Consider the following 25,310-nt stretch of genomic DNA (forward strand, 5'->3'; position numbering starts at 1 on the left):
GGGATTCTCCAGGCAAGAACACTGGAGTGGGTTGCCATTTCCTTCTCCAATGTGTGCAAGTGAAAAGTGAAAGTGAAGTCGCTCAGTCGTGTCCGACCCTTAGCGACCCCATGGACTGCAGCCTACCAGGATCCTCCATCCATGGAATTTTCTAGGCAAGAGTACTGGAGTGGCTTGCCATTGCCTTCTCCAAATGAAACATCTACTGGATTTTCATCTCACTCCTCTTTGAACTATTACTCATGCAAAAGAGTAATTATTTGAAAAACTACATAAAATAGGTTCACTTCTTTGTGAACATCCTCCAGTGGATTCCCAAGTTACCCAGAATAAAAGACAACGTCCCTGTGACACCTACCTGGCCTGATCCCCTACTTCTCATCATCTCAGCAATTCTAATCTGGCCCCATCGACCTCCTTGCACACTGCCTGACTCCTGCCTCAGGGTCCATTCACTTAATATTTCTATTGTCTGAAGTTCTCTTTTCCCAGAAATTCACATTTTTTCCCCTTCCTGTATGTTTCTACTTGCTTCATCCTTAGCAAAATGGTCTTCCTTGATCTAATTATAGAAAACAAAAATAACTACCTTACTATTGTATCCTCAGTAGCTAGCACAGTGCTTGGAATATATACTATGCTGTCCATAAAGATCTGTTGAATGCCAGGTGGATCTGAATTCAAGGAAGGCCTGAACCAAGGTTTCAGACAAATGTCATCAGTATTTTTGCCCCTCTTTCTGTTGGCTAGCTCTGTATAGACTTTATTTTCAGACAGTCTGTTATGAGGACAGAGAGGTGACAAAAAAATCATTTTATTCTTGACTAAATCTGAAATGAAAGACTTGGGGTAATAAAGTCTTAAGATGAATTAAAGGGAAATAAGCAAATGGATAAAGAGTCTTCTGAAAGAAAAGAGGGTGATATGATGAAATGTAGTACATACACATTCCCTAGAAATTCCCAAAGTATTGAAACATATTTTTTTAAAAAAAACCTGCTTGTATATATTTAGACAAATTTCAAGAAGATTCACTTTAGCATTTCCTCCAGAGGTTGTTTTATTTTTAGGGTGGTTCCAATAATTTTATGTCTTTACAAATGGTTTACTGCTGTGGTTTTCTAAACTAAGATGTGAGTGGTAGAGTAATGCAGAATTAACCAGCTTAAGATCTTAGTGGTGTTGAGACCGAGAAAACCTGACTTAGAGGAATATGGTCACCAAAGCAATAAGGTAGAATATGAGATCTTTATCTTTAATGGAATTTTATGGACAACCATAAAACCGTTGTGTATAGTTATAAAGCCAGGTCTGGTCAAGAGACATTTCATGTTGACATTTAGTCCCTATTTACAACTGTATTTCTAATCTTTACACTTATTTCTATCATGTCTCTTCTTAAAGCCATAGAGGACTATCTAGATAATAGTCAACTGGTTTCTTTTAATTGAATTTGTGGAAATGGCAAAGACCTATATACATCAACTTGTTTTTATAGACAGTTTTTTAGCAATAGTTTAAGACTATAGTAGAAAGTGATTTTCATTTACTTCATGCCAGGAGACTATTGTATGATCCAAAGAAAAGTTTGCAACTTCTAAACCTGCTTGATAAAGCAGGGATTTGTTTGTTTGTTGGCTTCTTATATTTCCTTTTTAATTAACCAGAAGTAACCAATCTGCTCTTCCTAAAAGTTAAATTTAAAAAAGACTACTTTGAAATCTGGGAATGAATGTGGAATACTGGTTTGGGCAAATATTTGAAAGCTACTGGTTTTTTAATAGCAGTAATTAGTACTACCTTTAGTACTACCTTTAGTAGCTTGGCAATAAATGATTCACTGTACTATTTCTTAAATAAATCTCAGAGTTTATTGCATGTCTTTACGCTGTTGCTTCATGTACTGGTAGCTATTGTTGATTAAAGCTTAAGTTTGTAAATGCTGTTATTTTCCTGAAGCTTTGATAAATAGAAACAAAAACAGTGTTACTGAGCTATACTCAATAAACAGCTGCTGCTGCTAAGTCACTTCAGCTGTATCTGACTCTTTGTGACCACATAGACGGCAGCCCAACAGGGCTCCCCCGTGCCTGGGATTCTCCAGGCAAGAACACTGAAGTAGGTTGCCATTTCCTTCTCCAATGCATGAAAGTAAAAAGTGAAAGTTAATCGCTCACTGGTATCTAACTCTTTTCAACCCCATGGACTGCAGCCTACCAGGCTCCTCTGTGCATGGGATTTTCCAGGCAAGAGTACTGGAGTGGGTTGCCATTGCCTTCTCCCAATAAACAGCTAATAGGTGTCAATTTTCTAGAAGAAACAACAGGAGACCAAATTCATATTGAGAAGTGTTGATGGTGATTCTATGCTTAACTGCCAGGAATTGGTTGATTTGGAGCTAAGAAAATTATTTTAGGTTAAAAAAAAAGAACATTTGCATTAGAATAGTTACTTAGGAAAGCAAGAAATAAATCTTTTGTTCTAGTTTTGAATACTTTCTATTTCACATGGGTTCACAAAATCCCTAACAGTTAAAAAAAAAATAAAGAAAAACAGTTTACATTTTTCTGTGTTCTCCACTCATACACCTGCCTCACACATACAAAAGAAAAAAAAAAAGTTTAAAAAGTTCACATTAAGAAATGTCTTTTAGGGCTTCCCTGGTGATTCAGTAGTAAAGAATCCACCTACCAATGCACAGATTTGCTCCCTGATCAGGGAAGATCCCACATGCCACAGAGCATTTCCACTGCAACTACTGAGCCTGTATGCCACAGCTACTGAAGTCCAAGCCCTAGAGCCTGTGCTCCACAATGAGAGAAGCCACCACAATGAGAAATCCACACACTGCAACTAGAGAGTAGCCCCTGCTTGCTGCAACTAGAGAAAAGTCTATGCAGAAACAAAGACCCAGCACAGTCAAAAAATAATTAAAAATGAAATATCTTTCAAAGATAGAGGCAGAATTATTTAACAATAAAAATTAGCTTTGAAACAGCCTTATTCCCTACCACCTATCCCAACATGAAAGTAGTTCAGTTTTAATTTTGAAAACCAAATAGTTAGAAAGACCAGCAAACTTTGATTGCCACTATATTTCCCCTAACTTAAACAGTATGTGCTGGGTGATTTTAAATCAGAGGTCACCTTTGTAAGTAAAAATATGTGATAAAAAAAGCAAGTGTAAAAGCCCCAGATGTTTATGCTTCCTTTTTTTTGTTTTGATTGATTTGTATAATTAATATTCATAAGTGCAATCATATCTACACATTACATTAGTTTCTTTTTATACAGCTTTTTTAAAAAAATATTCTATTTTGGCTTTATTTCTCATTCTTTGTTTTCTTTACCCCAATTAGCTCTTTGGCACCTCCTTATCATATAACTAATTTTAACTGATTTGTGTCTTAATATTTTTTCCCATCATATCATGAAAAGAGAAAGTGAAAGTGAAGTCGCTCAGTTGTGTCCAACTCTTTGCGACCCCATGGACTGTAGCCTTCCAGGTTCCACCGTCCATGGGATTTTCCAGGCAAGAATACTGGAGTGGGTTGTCATTTCCTTCTCCAGGAGATCTTCCAGACCCAGGGTTTGTACCTGGGTCTCCCGCATTGTAGGCAAACTCTTTGTTGTCTGAGCCACCAGGGAAGTCACAACATGGTCATATATAATTGAAGCACAAATGTGTGTATGTGTTTGTTTATATTTTCACACATAAATTACAGACATGATACACATATGCATTTTATTTCTGGAAAGAGTGAAATGAGCTTTCAACATTGTTATATTTTGTCTGGTAGAAACTACAGGATTCATTGATGACTGGATGTAGAAAGAAGACTTAACAGTGGATGTTAATATATAGTGTGAGGAACTGTTAATAGAAGGGTTGATTTTCCATTAACCAGAATCAAAAGAATGTCCAAGAAGTTTGGTCATATTAAATTTGAAATGTCTTTTGGCATCTAATTAAAGCTATTGAGTAGGCAGTTGGGTGTGATTTTAGAGAAAAAAGTATGGACTACAAATACACATTTGAAGTCTTGAGCTTTTTAAATACCATTTAAAACTTCCAGATTGCATGAGTTTCTTAAGGGAGTGAATGTATAAGACATTCAAAGATTGATTTTAATTTCTTGAGGATAAAAGGACCAAGAATGGAGATCAAGAGGAACATGTGTCTTGGAATTAAGGGAAAAAATTGTATCAAGAAGTGAGAAATCAGTTGTGTCTAATGCTACTGCCAGATCAAATGAAAAATAAGTAAATAAAACTAAGAAACAAGCAAATCAAGGATTGTGAATTGATCAGTGAATTTACTAGTAATGAATTTATTTGGTGATGTTGAAAAGAGCATTTTCAGTGCAGTAATTGAGGGAGGGTTAAAGGTATAATTGAAGTGGTTTTAGGGGAAATGTGTGAAAGAGTTTTTGGCTCAATCATGTCCAAATCTTTGTGACCCCGTGGACTGTAGCCTGCCAGGCTCCTCTGTCCATGGAATTCTCCAGGCAAGAATATTGGAGTGGGTTGCCATTCCCTTCTCCAGGGGATCTTCCTGATCCAGGAATCGAACCCGGGTCTCCCTCATTGTAGGCAGATTCTTTACCGTCTGAGCCCAGGGAAGTCCCTGTTTTAGAGAGGATGAGAACAACTTAGGAAAAGTAGATAGCAAAACTCCCAAAATTTTGCCTTAAGAGGGAGATCAGACAATGGGGGCTCAATCACTAAGACTTATAAGACTCTTTGTGACCCCACGGACTGTAGCATGCTGGATTCCTCTGCTGCTGGGCAATAATGATGCATTGGGTTGCCATTTCCTTCTCTAGGGGATCATCTCGACCCAGGGATTGATCCCGCGTCTCCTGCATTGGCAGGCAGATTCTTTACCACTGAGCCACCAGGAAAACCTGATCAGATAGAACATTTTCAGCAATAGGAGGAAAGATATAGTGTGTGGTTACAGGATGATATATATAAAATATATGTATAATGTACATATATGAAATTAGAAGAACTTTCAGAAAATTACTTCAATTTTTTCAGTGAAACTATAATCAGGGTCATCAGATGAGAATAAAGATGTGTTAGGATAAGTTGGAGACCTGAGGAGAAAGTGTTAATAATCATATAGGAAAGAGGGAAAGTGATTGAAGTAGCCAAATACAGTACAATAGGTGGACAGGGTGAGCACTCTTAAGGTATGATCATGCTCACAGTGTCATTCTAGATTAGCTGCATTTTTAAGTTTCAGATATGCTATATTGCATATAATTTGTCATATTATTTAATTTTTTAAATTGAATAAACTGACTTTTTTACACAAATGAACTTATCTCAAAAAGGAAATTTTTATCAGAATCATAAATGACAAAACTTGACATAAAAATGTGAAGATTAAGTCATATTGAAATATGTTCATAAACACTGTTACTTTGTTAAAGAACCAATAATTTAATCCCAAGAGTGCACATACATTTTTGGAAACACTGCTGTCCTGAACTGCAAGCTTCAGTTCCTGCTCTCAAGCAATTGAATAACATAAATCAGGACGTGTTTACCTAAACACGAAAAGAAAAGACCATCTATGTCTGTTGATTTTATTTATTTTAAAAACCTTAAGGGCAGGTTCTAATGTCCTGTGAAATGTGTAAAATCATTCTGTGAGCATAAAGTGTACTCTTTCAAATGGTATTGAAGGCTGTGTTCATCTTAATATGAACAGAAGTTTAGAGATATGCATTCTTTTTCAAAATCCCTATTTTCCTGTGTCTAAGCACATTGCTTATTTAGATAAATCTTGTTGGGTTTCTGTTGGTGCTTCTGAAAAATGGGTGACTTGAATTTACATGCAGTGAGTAATCTATTGAGAAGACTAGAAAGAAAAGTTGCTTCAATCTTTAAAGATATCCTTTGTCAAGGAAAAATAAAGAAAAGCTAACTTTATTTTAGTTCACATGCTGTTAAAAGCATATCAGCGAACCTCTGACTGAACTCCATTACTTGCTTAGCTATCCAGGTTAAATAACTCGGGTTGCTTACCTGAGGCCAACAAAACAGGAGCGAGCTTTCCACTTGCTTGCTCTTTCACAAACTCATTAGGCATGTATACACCTGAGGTCTTCTAACTTGCTCTACTCTGTTCCTGGAGGGACCTTCCCCGCAAGAACAGCTCTCTCACCTTTTACAAATGTTGCCAAATTTTCACATTTTTTCTGATGGCTTTCCTGAAAACCTCAATGTAAGTGTAAATTTTCACTCTGCCTTCCCATATGTCCTTCCTGAATTATTTTATATTTTTATAGTACTCATATGGATTTGAAAACTGTATTATATAAATATATGTTAATTATATATAATTTTATATATAAATTATGTATTACAATCTGATATATTGCATATATAAATATGTAATTATTTAATACATCTCTGTCTCCATCACTATCTATAAACTGCACAAAGGAAGCATTTTTGTGTGGTTCTTGTTGAAGTCCCAGTGCTGAATACAGTGTAGATGTTCAATAAATATTTTCAGAATTAATAAGTGAATATTGTTAATGTTGCACTTACCAGGTGGTGCTAATAGTAAGGAACCCACCTGGCAGTGCAGGACACATAAGAGACATGTGTGAGATCCCTGGGTTGGAACAATCCCCTGGAGGAGGGCATGGCAACCCATTTCAGTAGTCTTGCCTGGAGAATCCCGTGGACAGGGAGGCTTAGTGGGCTACAGTCCCTGGGATCACAAAGAATCAGACAAAACTGAAACGAGTTAACAAGCATGTATTGTTATCATTAGCTTTGTTTTGAAGTTAAGTGTCTTGCCTAAGAGACAATAGTATAGTGAGTGCTGAAACCCAGGTTCCTGATTGCAGAGCTTACCCAAAAACTCTATGATAAACCCAGGGAAGATGACTGCTATCATACTTCTCTTAGATCTTGAATAAAGGACTCATTCTGGAATTGATTGATCAAAATTAAAGGCATAGGAAATGTTTTTGTGCTCAGGCTAATTCCCATCTGTTATATTATGGAAAATATTAACTAATAGTAGAATTTCCTTTTTAAAGATGAAACAGTCACTATTATCTCTAAATAAATAAGAAATATCTTCCAATTAATTATAAAGAACCCTAATTGGAATGATGAGAGAAAGAGTAATATAATTGAAGTCTTTTGCATTTCCCATTTGCCTATAAGATTATTGCATGGTTTAAATGAAATAAGGCATGCAAATATTATTTCTGATATTATAATAAGTAGTCAGTAACTTTTAATGTAAGGATTCACTATTCTATATCATATATAAATTTTTGTTCATCATGTAGAGAAGGCTGGCTGCATGACAGGATGTGTGTCAGTCATTTAGTTGTGTCTGACTCTTTATGACCCTTTGGACTGTAGCACACCAGACTCCTCTGTCCATGGCATTCTCCAGGCAAGAATGTTGAAGTGAGTAGCCGTTTCCTTCTCCAGGGCATCTTCTTGACCCGAGATGGAACTTGGGTCTCCTGTATTGGAGGCAGATTCTTTACCATCTGAGCTACCAGGGAAGTCTAGAGAAGGCTGGTTAGACTCATGTATTTTAAAATGTTTTTAGAAATACATGTTAGATCGCACGTATGTACATTATCAAATCTTAATCCTCCCAGAATAATTGTTTCTGCCTATTTTTTTGAATTATTATTCATTATTTCTCCACTTTGAAGTTGGTACATAGATACCAACACCCTGGTAGTTTAACATGGTAAACTACATGGTATTTTTAAAAATGCTAACAGAAGTAATGGATGTATTTCACAATTCAAATCCAGATAGCACCACTCTCCCTTGTTTAGTTGACCAAGAAGTTATGAATCCTCTCTAATTACTATTCTGTTTGCCACAGATCCTGAAACAATAGCAAAGGATTGGCTAAGAGGATAAGAAGAAGAAAACAATCAAATAAGGATTTTCTTCTAAATCCTGGGGTTTTCAATGTTTCCAATAAAGGCACAGCCTCACATATGAATGAAATAGGCAAATAACTGGCTCATAGTCAAACATAACTGAAGAAACATTCCACAGTACCTCAGGGATTGAAAGTCATTAATTTGGCTGAAAAAAGCACTCTGAGTTCTGTAGGAATTTCTCTGTTACTTTAGTAACTTAACAAAATAATGACTTATATAAACAAAGTGACACAACATTCACAGTGCTCTAATCTGATGAAAATAATATTAAATATTAGAGTAGATCTGATACATTAGAAGCAAGGTTTAACATTAATTTTGATTTAAAATTATTTGCACAAAGTTATCTTACTTCAGAATCTGTTTATTCTGGCTTTTATGAAAACACAATATAATAAATTGTCTCTCAAAAACAATGACAACCACATGCCAAAAACAAAGAGACATTGTTAAATCTGTAACAATATGATAGTAAAAATGACTGACTGAAAGAGGAAAACATTTAGTGTGAACATTTTAGTGGTAAAATATATCTCCAGATACAGCTTAATTCTGTGTTTCTTGAGGAAGTTAAGTATCATTTGTAATTCCATTTTATCTTTCTCACTAATATGTATCTGGGAAAGAACCAAAAACAAAGGGGAAATATCAATCATATGCTATCAATCACATTGACTGTATGTGTTCATTTTCTTTCTTAGTCTCTACACTTGCACTTGCATTATAATTAATTAAATGAATTTTAAAATTTTAGATTTAGATTTAACTGGAATATTTCAAAGATATTATCATAAGTAGCTTGTAGTTTCATTGTATTTTGTTATTTTATTGTATTCCATTTTGTGTGTGTCTGTAAGTGTGTGTACGTAATAATGCATAATAATGCAATAACCTTACTAAAAAATAAAATAGAATCTTGACTTGGAAAAATGGTCACATTGTCTGCCTAATTAAAATGGGATATGGTGAAGGTCCAAGGGCGAAGGCAGGAGCACTAGTCAGATGATTATTACTTAAATCCATGAGGGAGATAGTATTTGGAGTTTAGAGACAGCCAAATACTGCAGATATTTTAAATATAGACCCAGTGGGATTTGCCAATGGGTTACATTAGGGATTAAGAATGTTCGGTTAAGGTCAAGAGGTAGAAAGTTGTAGTTACTGCTATTTACTGAGATAATGAAGACTGAAAGCAGCAGTGGGAGAGTAGCAGAGAGATCAGGACTGGGGATTTTAGCATGTTAAATTGGGAGTGTCTATAGTCATGTGACGAGTTGACTCACTGGAAAAGACTCTGATGCTTGGAGGGATTGGGGGTGGGAGGAGACGGGGACGACAGAGAATGAGATGGCTGGATGGCATCAGCAACTCGATGGACATGAGTTTGAGTGAATTCCGGGAGTTGGTGATGGACAGGGAGGCCTGGCGTGCTGTGATTCATGGCATCGCAAAGAGTCGGACACGACTGAGCGACTGAACTGAACTGAACTGAACTGATAGTTCATGTCCAGTGGGTTCTCAAGGCAAGAATACTGAAGTGGTTTGCCATTCCTTTCTCCAATGGACCACGCTTTGTCAGAACTCTCCACCAAAACCTGTTCATGTTGGGTGGCCCTACACGGCATGGCTCATAGTTTCATCAAGTTAGACAAAGCTGTGGTCCATGTGATCAAATTGGTTAGTTTTCTGTGATTGTGTTTTTCAGTCTGTCTGCCCTCTGACAAGAAGGATAAGAGGCTTATGGAAGCTTCCTGATGGGAGAGACTGACTGAGGGGGAAACTGGATCTTGTTCTGATGGGCGGGGCCATGTTCAGTAAATCTTTAATACAATTTTCTGGGCAGGGATGTGTTCCTTCCCTGTTATTTGACCTGAGGGCAAACTATGGTGGAGGTAATGAAGATAATGGTGACCTCCTTAAAAGGTCCCAGCAACACATTGCTACACTCAGTGCCCCGAACCCTGCAGCAGGCCACTGCCAACCCATGCCCCTGCTAGAGACTCCTGGACACTCACAGGCAAGTCTGGGTCAGTCTCTTATGGGGTCACTGTTTGTTTCTCCTGGGTCCTGGTGTGCACAAGGTTCCAAGAGTCTGTATGCCCTCCAAGAGTTTATTTCCCCAGTCCTGTGTAAGTTCTGGCAGCTCTATGGTGGGGTTAATGGCAACCTCCTCTGAGAGAGCACTCAGAGCCCCTGTCCTTGCAGCAGTCCACTACTGACCTTGCCTCCTCAGGAGATACTCAAACATAGTTCTGTCTCAGTCTCTGTGGGGTCTGTGGGTGCTGTTATGCACAAGGTATGTGTGAGTGTCCCTGGCAGGTATCGGGTTTGATTCTAAATGTGATTTTGCCCCTCATACTGTCTTACTGGGTCTTCTCCTTTGTCCCTGAATATGGAGTATCTCTTCACAGTCCTTCCAGTGCCACTCCAGCACCTACCATCTACTTCTGCTTTATTGACTATGCCAAACTCTTTGACTCTGTGGATCACAACAAACAGGAAAATTCTTCAAGAGATGGCAATTCCAGACCACCTGACCTGCCTTCTGAGAAGGTCAGAAAGCAACAGTTAGACCTGAACATGGAACAACAGCCTGGTTCCAATTTGGGAAAGGAGTACATCAAGGCTGTATATTGTCACCCTGCTTATTTAGCTTATATGCAGATTATATCATGAGGAATGCTGGACTAGATGAAAACACAAGATGAAATCAAGATTTCTGGGAGAAATATCAATAAGCTCAGATATGCACCACCCTTATGGCAGAGAGTGAAGAGAGTCTCTTGATGAAAATGAAAAAGGAGAGTAAAAAAGTTGGCTTAAAGCTCAACATTCAGAAAACAGAGATTATGGCATTTGGTTCCGCCACTTCATGGCAAATAGATGGGGAAACAGTGGAAATAATGACAGACTTTATTTTTGGGGGCTCCAAAATCACTGTAGATAGTGACCGCAGCCTAAAATTAAAAGATGCTTGCTCCTTGGAAGAAAAGTTATGACCAACCTAGACAGCATATTAAAAATCAGAGACATTACTTTGCCAATAAAGGTCCATCTAGTCAAACGTATGGTTTTTCTAGTAGTCATGTATGGTTGTGAGAGTTGGATTCCAAAGAAAGCTGAGTGCCTAAGAATTGATGCCTCTTAACTGTGGTGTTGGAGAAGACTCTTGAGAGTCCTTTGGACTGCAAGGAGATCCAACCAGTCCATCCTAAAGGAAATCAGTCCTGAATATTCATTGGAAGGACTGATGCTGAAGCTGAAACTCAAATACTTTGGCCACCTGATGTGAAGAACTGACTCTTTTGAAAAGACCCTGATGCTGGGAAAGATTGAAGACAGGAGGAGAAGGGGATGACAGAGGATGAGATGGTTGGATGGCATCACTGACTCAATGGACATGAGTTAGAGTAAATTCTAGGAGTTGGCTATGGACAGGGAGGCATGGTGTGCTGCAGTCCATGGGGTCGCAAAGAGTCAAACACGACTGAGCAGCTGAACTGAACTGAACTGATAGTTCTATCTATTGGGATCCAAGCAGGCAATTGGAAATAGGTCTAAAATTCATAAGACAGGGTTCGTTTAGAGATATGAGAGTCTTCTGTATAGAGATAGTTTTAAAGCTCTACAGTTGGCTGAAGTGACAATGTAAGTGAGGTCCAAGAACAAACCTGTGGAGCATCCAATGTAAGTATGTCTTATGGATGAGGAAAAACCAGTTAAAGAAAATAGGTAGTAGCTGATAAGGCAGAATTAAAAGCAGGAGAATATGAAGTTATGAAAGTCATGCAAAGGAAGTATTTTACTGGGGTAACATTTTTAACTAATTCTACAAAGTTCTGTGTCACCATCTGAGCCACCAGATGGTGGCTGTCTGCAGTGCGGGAGACCTGGGTTTGATTCCTGGGTTGGGAAGATCCCCTGGAGAAGGAAATGGCAACCCGTTCCAGTACCCTTGCCCGGAAAATCCCATGGAGGAGCCATGGGTTTGCAAAGAGTTGGACATGACTGAGTGGCTTCACTTTCTTTCTTTCTACAAAGCTTTGTCCACAAAGCCCTGTATTCAGTAAATACTAGACTCATGGTTCTATCCCTGGGTCAGGAAGATCCCCTGGAGGAGGAAATGACAACCCTCTCCAGTATTCTTACCTGGAAAATCCAATGAACAGGGGAGCCTGGCAGGCTACAGTCCATGGGTCACAAAGAGTTCAACACAACTGAACTACTGACACACACACACACACACACACTCACACATTATTATCCAGTTGCCCTTGGACTCTGGAATTTGTGTGGTCCCAGCGGTTTCTGGCCACCTACCTGTTGTGATAGCTGATAGGGTTGTCCCTTGACCAGGACCCTGAAATACATGTCCAAGCCATCTGATCTACCTGTAGAAACAGTGCTCCCTGTTGGCCTAGAAATTGGATTTCATACTTAACCTCTCATGGTTGGAATAGTTGTTGTCCAGTCTTTGAAAGGACCTCATACAACCCCACTTTCTTAGGTCCTGCCAACTCCACAGCAGTGCCTACTGGTCAGAGAGGTTGAAATCTCTGCCAACCAACTAACATAAAGAAATAGTAGTTCCCCTCCTGTTGGGGTCATACTTAGGAAGATCCCTCTTATATTCCTTTTATATCATCCCAATTTCTTTATTCACCTCTCTTCCATAAGGGGATGTAATGGATCATTGAAAAGGAAATTATTGGATATTTTAGGTGGCAAAATCCCAGACTCCAGTGCCACAATATAGAATGTATATCTTTATTTTGGGTAAGAGAAACTAAGAACTCAAAGGCAGAATCTGTAGATTTTGTTTTCTATGACTCAAGAAGGGAAAAAAAAGTTAATATTTACTGAAACAATGTGCCAGATGTTAGCCTATGTGTTTTAACACAGATTATTTCACTTAACCCTCTCAACATCTATTAACTTTTGTATTATTATAGTCTTCATTTTACAAATGAAGAAATTGAGAAATGATCACACAGTTAGTAACTGGAGCCCAGTTTTTAATTTCAGGCTCTCTGGCTCCAGTTTCAGAAATCTTAACCATAAAGTTTTATAAACAATATATTTTGAGCAGAGAAAGAGAAAATAAAAGTGCATTAAATTATTTTGACAGTGCAAACATTTATATAGAGTCTATCATATTTGTTTGAATTATTCATATAAAATTAAATAAACTCTATGAAAATCATTACTATATTTCCCCACCTGATAAGATTATGTATGCATTCAGGGGATATTATTCTTATTCACTGTTGCAGCTTTCAGATGATAAAGAATGATAGAAATGCTGGGATCTGGTATTTACACGTAGTCATTAGCACATATTTTAATCTTTATTCGATAAGGTATCATGGATCTTCTGTGCTATTAGTTTCAAGTTTCTAGTATCTATCTGTTTCAAGTATCTAGTATGTATATTGTACTGAATAGAAGCCATATCAATTACTTGATAATTAAATTTATGTTTTCTCTCTAAAGGCAACTGATCGAGAGGGAGACCCAATAGCATATGCCATTGAGAATGGAGATCCACAGCGAGTTTTCAATCTTTCAGAAACGTAAGTTAATAATTTCTAAATATTTACTTTTTTAGTTTTTAAAGTGTTAAACTATACTGGTAGCAAGAGAACAGACTTTTAATCAAAGACTTTCAGCTGTCTGTAGTTTTATTTTACTTTTTTCCTTACATATATTAGTGAGAGTTGGGAGTGGGGGTGGATAATTCTGAATCCAGAAATCATACCCAGGAGACTATTTATTTATTTTAAATATTTTTACTAGGTAAAATCCACTGAGGTGGAAACATTTCATTTGCAGTTATAACCTGGGCTTAATTAGATTCCTTTAAAGTTGTCAGCTATTCATAACAAAGGTATTTCTACAAAAAGTAACTTGGCACTAAATTGTCCATTCAAAGGGAATTTTGTAAGACAAAGTATTTAAGATGTCACCAAAGTCTATCCTTCAATTTTTGAGTAACAGGTATATTCCAGAAAAGCTCAGATAAAAATATTTCATGTCCATTCTAAGCCTCTTTTAGATCTGTGTTCATGTCATTCTACTCACCTCTCTGAACATATCAGAGGTAATTTCAGTCATAACCATTGAGAAAACTGACAGCAGGCATTAAAGAAGGCATTGAAGTTTGCTTTGTTTCTCTTCTGCAATAGCAAAGTGGCCATTCTGCTGTCACATGTGGCTGCTTGTCAAAGAGATGTTCTTGTTATCTCTCTGATGTTTTCTCTGTGGTCCTTAGTGGTTTTACTCCCTGAAAGGATGGAAATCTAAATGTAGCTGATCAGTGTAAAGTGAAAAATTTGGCAAATTAGTCAAACTCTGCTTCAGTCTTAGGAGCACGTGGTGCACAATGACGTATCAAGAGAACTGTGGATGGTCACTTGATCTTGTAAGAAATACCTGAAATTCTGCATTGACAAGGATGGTACAGCCATGAATTTGTATGCCTGGAAACAGTATTTCCCAGAGTTTTAGACTTCACAGATGAATAAGCTTCCATTTAAAAAATGAAAAGACAGATATTTTGAATTTTCCCTGATAGGTACATACAAATCATAAATTAGTTATAGTTTGCAATCATCCTTAAAGAAAGAAAACTTTGTAAAAGAGACACTTTAACAGTAATTGAGACTGCATGGTACTGGCATAAGAATACGTCTGGATAACAAGGATAAACTTAAGAGTCCAAAAATAATCTGTAATATTTATAGTCCATTGATTTCCGAAAGAAAGGGCCAACACAATCTAATTAGAAAAGAATAATCTTTTCAATAAATAAAGCTGGGGAAACACACAAAGGAATGAAGTTGGACCTTTACTTCACACTATTTGTAGAAATTAACTCAAAGTGAATCATAGACCTAAATGTAAAAGGTTAAACTATGTAATGTAGAAGAAAATACAGATGTGAATTATAATTTAGATTAGGCAATACTTTCCTAGATATGATACAAAAAGCAAAAGTGATTAATGAGATTAAAGAGATTAATAAGTTGCACTTCATCAAAATTTGAAAAAAAATTATTCAAATTGCATGATCATGAATTTGAAAGACAGTCCCTCAGAATGAAAGAAAATATTTTAGATAATGTATGTGACAAGGGACATATATGGAATATATAAAGACCTATATCTTGAAAATAAGCAGATCAATAATCTAAATAAAAATGAACAAGAATTTAAATAGACTTTTCTCTGAAGATATGTATATGGTCAATAAGTACATGAAATATGTTCATAATCACTAGTCACTTGGGAAACGCAAATTAGAATTGTGAAATACCACTTCACATCCACTCAGATTGGCTATAATGAAAAACAAAAGAAATAGCATATACAGGTGTGTAAAAATATAAAAATTCTCATATATTTCTGGTGGGAATGTAATATGTACATTCTGTAAAACTATTTCTCATTTTCCAAAAGTTAAACATAGAGTTACCAGATAACTCAGCAATTCCACTTGTGTCTATTTAAGACAAATGAAAACATATGTCCACTTAAAAAGTTGTACAAAAAACCTTTATAACAGAATTATTTAAAATGGCAAAATGTGGAAAACAACCCAAATGTTTGTCTATAGATGAAATAAATTTAAAAAATGTGTATTCATATGGTGGAATATTATTCATCAGTAAAGAGAATTAAGTACTGAAACATGCATGAACCTTGAAAATAAGATACTAAATGAAAGAACCCACAAAAGAACACATTTTGTATGATTCAATTTTATTAAGTGTCCAAAACAGGCAAATCTATACAGACAAAAAGTAGACTACACGTTTCCTGAGGCTGGGAGATGGCAGAGAATAGGGAGTGGATACTAATGGATACAGTGGTGAAAATATGCTAAAATCGATTCTGATGATACTTAAACTACTAAATTTATTGAGTTTACACTTCAAATGGGTGAATTCAATGATATGTGAGTTATATGTTAATAAAGGCGATAAAAGTAAGAAAATAATGAAACTTTCACAGCTATTCTCTGTTAAGGATTTCCATTCCTGTGTTTATGTTTTTCTCTTGATGATGAAGGATTTTACAACTGCTGGATGTTAAATCTAATGAGCTACCAGTTTTATCAAAGACACTCTCACTCATGCTGCTACCCTAGGAAGTGGTTCTCTTCTACTTTCCCATTTATGATTTTGAAGCCAAACAGACAAAAACCTAACTGGGAATCAGAGGTCCTTTAAGGTGTGAAAGATAGGAATGCAGCATCCTCTTTGTCCGAATTGAGCTAATCAGACAGAAATATCCTTTAATGCAAACTGCTTCCAGACAGCTAGACTAGGTCAGGTCTCTGTGGAGAAGGAAATGGCAACCCACTCCAGTATTCTTGCCTGGAGAATCCCATGGACAGAGGAGCCTGGTGGGTTACAGTCCACGGGGTCGCAAAGAGTCGGACACAACTGAGTGACTCCACTTTCACTTTTCTTTCTGTGATGATTGCATGGTCTCTTTCGATGATCATTCTTGATTCAGAATCCGTACACTGAGCACATTGCCTTTTATCTTTTGGTGATTTTATTTCATCCAACACATTGCTCTTATTCTGATTGATATGTATGCTGCTGCTGCTAAGTCACTTCAATTGTGTCCGACACTGTGCAACCCCATAGACGGCAGCCCACTAGACTCCCCCGTCCCTGGGATTCTCCAGGCAAGAACACTGGAGTGGGTTGCCATTTCCTTCTCTAATGCATGAAAGTGAAAAGTGAAAGTGAAGTCGCTCAGTAAACCCTTAGCAATATATTTCAACTCATTTGAAATGGAAGAAAATTGATACTTTAATTCCTGCTTCCTTTGATACTTCTGGGATACTTGTACAAATTTGCATCACCACTTCTGTGTAAATTTTAAGGATTTGAGTAATTCTGGTGCTCTCTCCAAAAATAATAGAAAACAATTTATATTCTCTCTTGTCAGATGCTTCAAATCATCTAAGTAGTGATCTTGATTATGTTGTCCTTCTTAAAACAAATAAAATACATGCTTATTGTGTATATTAAACATTATATTATTTTATTCTATAATGCCATTGTTAACAATAATCATCATTATACCATTAATTTACCTTTTCTCCATTGAAATAAAAATATACCAAAACATTTTTATAATTTTTAAAAAAATGTTAGTAGTAATGAATAATCATTTCGATGCTAGTATGGATTGACTAAGTGTTGAATTGTTATATGCATTTTAATTAGATTAGTGGATTAGTCATATGGCCAAGGAAAAAGCTTCTTTACAGAAAAATGCTTGTTCCTTAAACAGAAAAATGCTTGTTCCTTAAAGAGAACAATCATCCATTATGCAGATCATTTAGCACCATGTATTAAATGGTTAGATCTTTATGGTTCTGTAGCATAATGCATTAATAACTTTGTGTCTGTTCTAATAGTTGTATTATTCATCAAACATTTGTTCAGCAAACATTCACTATTAAGTAAACATTTAAGCAAGATGTAAAGAAACTTCCTCTGTAACTATTATGAATGACCAATATATGTTATTTATTGCAGGAGATTGAGGAATTCTTATTAACATCATTGTAGCACAAGGCACGTGTTGTAACACTTAAAGGCTATGTGCTAAATAGAAGAAGCCAGAGTTATTTCTGCCCCTTGTTAGAATTTTCTTTGAAGATTTTATATCTTCACTGGCATTTTTATTTCTTTCTTTTTAACTAATTAATTTTGACACTAAATTTAAAGCTTAATTACGTTTTTCATGTCAGTTTAAACTACACTGAAAATTAATATATAAGAAAGATGATATACATTTTTTTTCTGTCAGCTCTACTCTCAAAATACATACTCAATCATCCTTTTCACACTACTAGTTCATGTCTCCATCATCTTTTCCCTAAACTACTACCAGTATCTAACTCTTTCTACTGGTCTGTGTTTGTTAATCACTAATTACTGCTTAACATGGAATGCCATATCAAACTAGAAACAATCACACGTTTTGAAGTACACTCTAACCTCTTTATCATTTTAAGGCCTGAAAAAATGATGGCTATATCAGCATAAGTCTGTGAAAGACAGACACTTGTAAGTGTAAATAATGTTAATCACAACTAGTAGAATGTATTGAAAAAGATTGAAGGAAGAATAGAACACAAAGCATGAAACCTGTGAGATAATCTCTTCCAATGCATAATTATGCTGCTGCAGTAGTTCCTAATAAATTATGCATTTGGAGAAAATGAACACTTAAATAGCAGGTTGGTTTGTTTGGCAGTAGATACCCTTTGGCAGTAGATACCCTCTACTATTTTTAATATACATTGTATAAACAACATTTGAACACTATCTTTATGGTTTGGCAAACCAATTCATTGTCTAAAAGGGCTTGGTTTTCTCAAACGCAGTACATTTTAGGACTATAGCCTTAGTGTTTGGTGAGGGAATTCTGTGCAATATAGTTAATATAATTGAGGTTAAATTCACATAGTGTAAAACTGACTATTTTAAAGTCAAAAATTCAGTGTCATTTAGTAGACTCACAATGTTCTACAACTATCAGTTCTGTCTAATTTCATTACATGGTCATCATCCCAAAAGGAAACACAAATCCGTTAAGCAGTTACTCCCTACTTGCCCTTCTCCTCAGCCACCGGCAATCACCTAATTATGTTCAACTTCTGTGGATTTATTTATTTTGGATATTTCCTATAAACAGAATGACACAATAGGTGACATTTTGTGTCTTACTTTTTTCACTAGGCCTAAAAATTTCAGAGTTCTTCCATGTTGAACCGTATCTCTGTACTTCATTCCTTTTTATAACTGCATAATATTCTGTTACATATATACAGAGCAATTTGTTTATCTATTCATACATTGATGGAAATTTGGACTGCTTTTCTGTTTTGGCTGTTGTTGATACTGTATGTGTGTGTGTGTGTGTGTACTTTAAAATACTAAGCACCTTTTTTCAGTTCTTTTGAATATATACCCAGAATTGTAACTGCTGGGTCATAATATTGTAATTATTTATTTTTTGAAGAACTGTCAAACTGTTTTCCATAGTAACTGAACCGTTTTACATTCCCACCAGCAATACAGAAGGGTTTTGATGCCTCCATGTTTTCATCAACACGTTATTTTTCCCACCTGTTTTGTTAATTATAGCCATCCTAGTGAGTGTGAAGTAGTATTTCATTGTAATTTTGATGTGTTATTTCCCCGATGACTAATGATGTTGAGCATGTTTTCATGTGTTTATCTGCCATTTGTGTATCTTCTTTGGAGAAATATCTATTCAAATCCTTTACCTATTTTTTAATTGAATTATTTGTTTCTTTTGTTTTAGAGTTGCACCAAGTCCTTTATGTATTTGGAGAACTGACTCTTATCAGATATATGATTTGTAAATATTTTCTCCCATTTTGTAGGATTTTTTCACTTTATTGATATTGTCGTTTCATATACAAAAAATTAACTTTGAGAAAGTCCAATATATATTTTTTCCTCTTGCTGTTCATGCTTTTGTTATTGTATTTAAGATTCCATTGTCAAACTCCAAATCATGATTTATCTCTATGTTTTTGTCTAAGAGTTTTATGGTTTCAGTGCTTACATATAGATTGTTGATCCATTTTGAGTTTTTTAATATGGTTTTTTTAATACATTCTTTTGCATGTAGATCTCCTGTTGCCCCAGCAACCATTCGTTGAAGAGACTTTTCTTTCAGTATTGAATGATCTTGACATTCTTTTGAAAATCAATTGGTCACAGACATATAGGTTCATTTACGGACTCTCAATTCTATTCACCAGTATACTTAGGCATTTTCCACTTTATGCCTCAAACACAATCTATTGCCTTAGGTGACTGCAGATTGCTCCCCAGCTTACACTGTTTTCCAGGAATACCCACTGCTTTTTCACCTTGAGTGAATTCTGTTTTTTAGGCAAAACAAAGACAAAAGTTATGTTATTCCTTCAGGCAGCCTTTAAGACCAGTTGAAATAGACAAACCCAATACTTTGTGAATAAGGGTAGTTTTGCTGCCTCAGACACAAGGATTGGAGTATCACACTGGGGATGTTGATCACCATTTTTAAGAACACTCTAAGTCAGGAAGAGATGGGGCAAGGACAAGTAAAAAGGGAACAAATCTTTATTATCAGCAATTTTTAAAGTTCCCTTTTTCTTAAATCTACCTCCATTTGGGTGCTGTCAACCTTTGACTATTTTCCAGAGTCCTATCAAAGTTGTTTCATTTTTCGACACTTCTTTAGAGAGATCATCTCTTCAAGCTGTCTGGGTCACCATTTTTACTGATTTCAGTCCTGTGCAATAGATTTTCAATTATATAAAATTCAATTAGCACTGTTATTGATGTTTTACCAGGAGGCAGTCTTACATATTTTTAGTACATTACTGATAGGATTTGCTGCATTCCTAAATGCAGCCTAATGTATTGTGCCCTATAGCTTCCATCCAGCAGATAACAGAGTCCTCCTTTCCAGTTATTTCTGGAATTTCATGAAAGGATGCTTGTGTGGACTCATAAACTAGTCTTTCATCTGTAAATACCAAAAGACAATTAGTTATTCTTTCTCTGTTTTTCCATCTCTCAAGTATCCTGTCTCTACTACACTGGAACACAAGGCACATATTATCTCAAGCAAAGGACTATTTTCATAATAATCATGAGGCCATGAAAAATAACCTATTTAGGTATAATATGGCTCTAAATTCTTATAAAGTACAAATTTCTAGTGATTTTCTAATATACAAGGGATGATACAGTTTTGAACTTTAAACTGAGGAGGAAAATGGAAAACAATAAACTCATTTTTTTTCTTCCTTTCATTGTACTGTAGGCAAGTTTTCAGGTTTTCAATTTCTTAACTTGTGAATAAGTCTCAGAAGTAATAAATGTCTTACTTTTCTCTTTGAATGTCATTTTAGAATGAGATTATTCAAACCATTTACAGTGTGGGAAGTTGATCCAAACCTGATTGTTATGAACTACTCTGGAAATTGGTTTTCAGTTATTTAACAAAACATTTTAAAATGCACCAGAAGCAAAATCAATTTTTTTTAGTCATACCATATGTTTAAAACTTTTTTTTAGTCCATATCAATAACAACAATAAAGCAAATAGAATAACTGCAACTCTGATCATATTCCTTGACATTGACTCTCTGTAGTCAACTAGCATATGTGGTTTGAATTGTTCAAATTGCACTGTAGGGACAAAAGCACTTGCATTAAAATGAAAGCTTTTTATCTATCAGAAACAATGTGCTTTTATACTTGATAAATATTTTAATGTTTTGTTAAATCAGTGTAACCTCTCCTCAAAGTAGATGCTTATTGGGCCTTAATTAAAATGTCATACACAATATTAGACTGGAATATCTAAGACATAAGTGTAGAATTTGTTTTAAAGAACATTATAAGTGACAAACTGTTATAAAACAAATTACTTGGGAGGATAAAATCTTAAATATTTCAAAGTATGCATTCTAAACAGTGAAAAGGTTGATTTAAAAATACTCTAAGTATGAGAATTTTCCCAAAGGCTGCTCATCTCCCATTATACATAATACTTAAGAAATGTCTAAATCTCAAGAGAATAACAAAATGGTTAAATTGTTAGTATATCAACAAAAGCATTTGTTTTAACAAAATATAAAGTGAGAGGATGAGTGCTCATAAAATTATATTATCTTGAAAAGAATGTAAAAATGAAGCCTAAGTGCTATTTTGAAAGTAATTATAATACATTTAAATATGATTATAATAGAAAGTAAAAAATAAATACTAAAAAATAACCCACAATATCTGTGAAATTTTTGATAATTCCACTGTGTATTTTTCAGTTTTCTACAATAAGCCTCAGTCATATTGAAACTTGTAAAAAAAAAAAAAGGAAAAATAAATTTTAATCTCTAAGTTTTATCAAAGGTGAAATGTAGATGTTTACATTTCCATAGTGGTCACATATGTGACAATGGATGGGAGTGGTGATATATTGCTAGATTAAAGAAACCACTTCTTTACTCATAGGATTTTGGAACTGCAAAAGATTAATGGACTCTTTTACCTTGGAAATAATCACAAACAAGATAGATATCTTCTTGGGATGAATTAGGCAATATCCAACCCCACCCCCACCCCCACCCCCCAACCTTGGAGGCTATAGAATCAACCCAGTTGCCTCATTTAGTTTGGTAATTTTTCATTATTGCTAAGAAGCTCAACACCTTTAAAAGCCTTTTTCAATTTTCAGCATGAATCCTAGAAACAAACGTTTTAAATACTCAAGCTATGCTTGTGGAAGGGGGAAAAAAAGAAACTATCAAGAGTAGTTCACAATAGTAGGAAGACTCCCAGTGATGTAATATCTTTTTGTGCCTCATCTGTTTGTTTGTTTTCTTTGTCACTAGTACTGGGATTCTAACCTTAGGGAAAGCCCTGGACAGGGAAAGCACTGACCGCTACATTCTGATCATCACTGCTTCTGATGGCAGGCCAGATGGGGTGAGTACTCTCTTGGGGAAAGGGTTTTAAAAATAGTACTAAAGAAACTGAGAAAACCTTACAGTTCTACCCTCTGAAATGATTTGTTACAACCATTAATTCGTGAATTGATCTTTTTTTCACTTGGAAAAGCTACTTAAAATTACTCGAAGTGTTTTTCTTCTTGAATGAGCTCTTTTAATTGATGAAACTATACCCTGAACTTGTTATGGAACTGAAACTTTTGACTTGATAGAGTAATAGACACCTGGGATTAGCTTTCTTACCCAATTTATGGGGAAAGTGAAATCTAACTTAGTGTAAGAAGTATTTCATTGCACTCATCACCAGCTCAGCCTGGCAGGTCTGGCAGTTTTACCATGTAGGAATCAAGTTCCTTGGTGTCATTTTTTTGAGGGCAGGTGACAGTGGGTGGAAGGTAATTTGTGTATGAATATGGTGAAGCACTTAGGAAACCAAGTTGACTGTTTCCACAGGTTATTTGTAAGCAGCAAAATATTGATTAATCTTTGATGATTGAAGTGGTTTAAAAGGGCCCATAATTCTAGAGAAGATAAATTTCATTTCCTTTGTAGCTGAAAATCAATATTAAAAATAAATAAATTGTTTACTTATGCAGGAGTATTTTAAAGTCATTTGGTTGCCTTCAATCCACCTATCCACAACTACCACCATTCTGATTTTTAAGTAATATGATAATGCATTTGTTGGCAATGATTTTTTAGTCTTTTTTTCCACCATTTTGGTGTTACAAAGTGGTTTTTTTCTTTAGTCAAGTGCTTATGGGCTTCCCTAGTGGCTCACACAGTAAAGAATCTACCTGCAATGTGGGAGACCTGGGTTCGATCACTGGGTTGGAAAGATCTCCTGGAGAAGGGAACAGTTACCCACTCCCGTATTCTGGCCTGGAGAATTCCATGGACAGAGGAGCCTGGCAGGCTACTGCCCATGGAGTTGCAAAGAGACACAACCGAGCAACTTTTACTTTCACTTATGGGTTAACTCAGCACTGTTCTCGGGAAATAATTTCAAATTCAGTGTAAGTGTCTAGGCAAAACTCACCCAACTCAAATAGCAGCATATTTCCAGTTTACTTGACATAACTTCTTTGATCAAAAAATAGACTGAGGGAGCACGTAATACTCTCCTCACACTTATTTGTAGAGAATTGCTGTGGAAAGTTTATCATGGTCAGAGCATACAAATTGATACTAGGCAGTTTTAACATCTTAATTAAAAATAACAAAAATAGATAATGATAATTATTTAAATTTGGTAATTGCAGTCTGCCCATAATAAGCTATTTTTCAAACATTAGATAACAGCTATATGTGAAATATAAAATATGCACAACATTTTAGTAAATAGTAAACTCAAGTGTAAGCACTTAGAGATTAGACAAGTGAGTAAAAATAAAGTCTAAGATTAATTTTTACATATTCAATTCCCTTAATTAATATAGTGTGTCTGTGTAAGACATATGTAAGAAGTCAGTGAGAGTCTTAAGAAGAAAATGATTGAAAATTTGACTTAATGATGAAAGATTGTTGGGTAAATTGGCTGGGAAATAACTGAGGGGGAAAATTCTATGGAAAGGGAGGAATTATTCAGCATAGATTAAGGGGTATAATTAAAGTGAAGTAAACATAATAAGGAGGTTTTAGCTCAACCATTTGATATATGTCTTGTTATGAATCATAAATTAATGGAAACAATACCATTAACACTAAGACCTTCTACCACTGGCTTTAAAAGGAAGATTTCCTAGACAAGAAAAAAGATGTAAAAGAAATAGTTTATTAAGCTATCTGTCATCATATCAATCTACTAATTAGGACTTCGCCCACATGAAAAACTGAAAATAAGTTCTGACTAACTTTAGTGGTTTAGTTCTTTCTAGAACTCTTTTTTTTTTCCTCAGTTATTTGCTTGTTAATATCAATTTTCCTTGGCCAGGACACTGAGCATTTCAAATTCCCCTAATTTTTCTTTCTATAAGAATGAATATGTTTTAAAATTCTGATTCTTTTAAGCAAATTTGTTTTATTTACAGAAGTTTGTATCAGTAGAGAAAGAAATATTTAAATTTCTAACAAAAGCTTCTTCAGTTAGCTTCATCATTTCTATAACTTCAGAGATTGACTTATACATGTGCACATATAGTGGGTGGTTTAAGATTAAAATAATTACAAAATATAATAGTCTTATTGTTGAGAGCACTTTTCTTATGTAAGCATTTAGATGTATGTCCTTTGTAGACTTACAATAAAATTAATATTTTAACTTTAATAACGATTGTTCTTAAGAAAGATATTTAATGAGCATGGAACTCTGGTAAATGGAATTTTCTTAAATCAAAAGAATCAACAGCAATGTATGTAAGATAAATTGCAAAGATATAATTTGAATATTGCAGAATAGAGTCAATTATTCTCATGGGTAGCCCAGAAATTTGTATTTTTAATGATGATTCAAGTAATCTTCAGACCAGACCACTTTCCAGAAATACATAAGCTGGAAGTTATTCTATATGTGTTGATTACATTTCTGCCAGATAAATGGCTATTTTTTATTTCATATACAGTCTCTAAGATATGGATAAATAGATCTTTATGGTCCATAAAGATCTATATGGTCCAAGTCAGCACAGAAATTGTAGACTTATTTAATTTCTTAGCTCACCTAGTGATCATTTCTCATCTATATCGCTCAGTTACAGCCTTTCAAGACCCAGTACAATCTAAACTCATACCACTCCATAGTGTTAATAATCAGAAGTTCAAAAAATAAGATGGACATCAGTACAGTAGGTTGACAG

The 25,310-nt window shown here is 35.3% G+C and overlaps 1 protein-coding gene across 16 annotated transcripts in view; it reads left to right on the forward strand.

Annotated features, from left to right (window-relative positions):
• The window catches only part of PCDH15 (protocadherin related 15), an 870,688-nt gene that overhangs the window by 551,724 nt on the left and 293,654 nt on the right, over positions 1–25,310 (forward strand). For 15 of the 16 annotated variants that reach the window (XM_088842500.1, XM_088842496.1, XM_088842498.1 and 12 more), the window contains 2 exons: positions 13,443–13,522; positions 22,399–22,492. In XM_088842500.1, the coding sequence (XP_088698626.1) occupies positions 13,443–13,522; positions 22,399–22,492 (174 nt within the window). The remainder of the gene's footprint in view (positions 1–13,442; positions 13,523–22,398; positions 22,493–25,310) is intronic. The other variant, XM_088842494.1, reaches the window with a different exon arrangement.

This window comes from Moschus berezovskii, chromosome 12 (genome assembly GCF_049115385.1).
Source record: "Moschus berezovskii isolate FMDL1 chromosome 12, NW_MosBer_1.0, whole genome shotgun sequence".
Taxonomy (NCBI): domain Eukaryota; kingdom Metazoa; phylum Chordata; class Mammalia; order Artiodactyla; family Moschidae; genus Moschus; species Moschus berezovskii.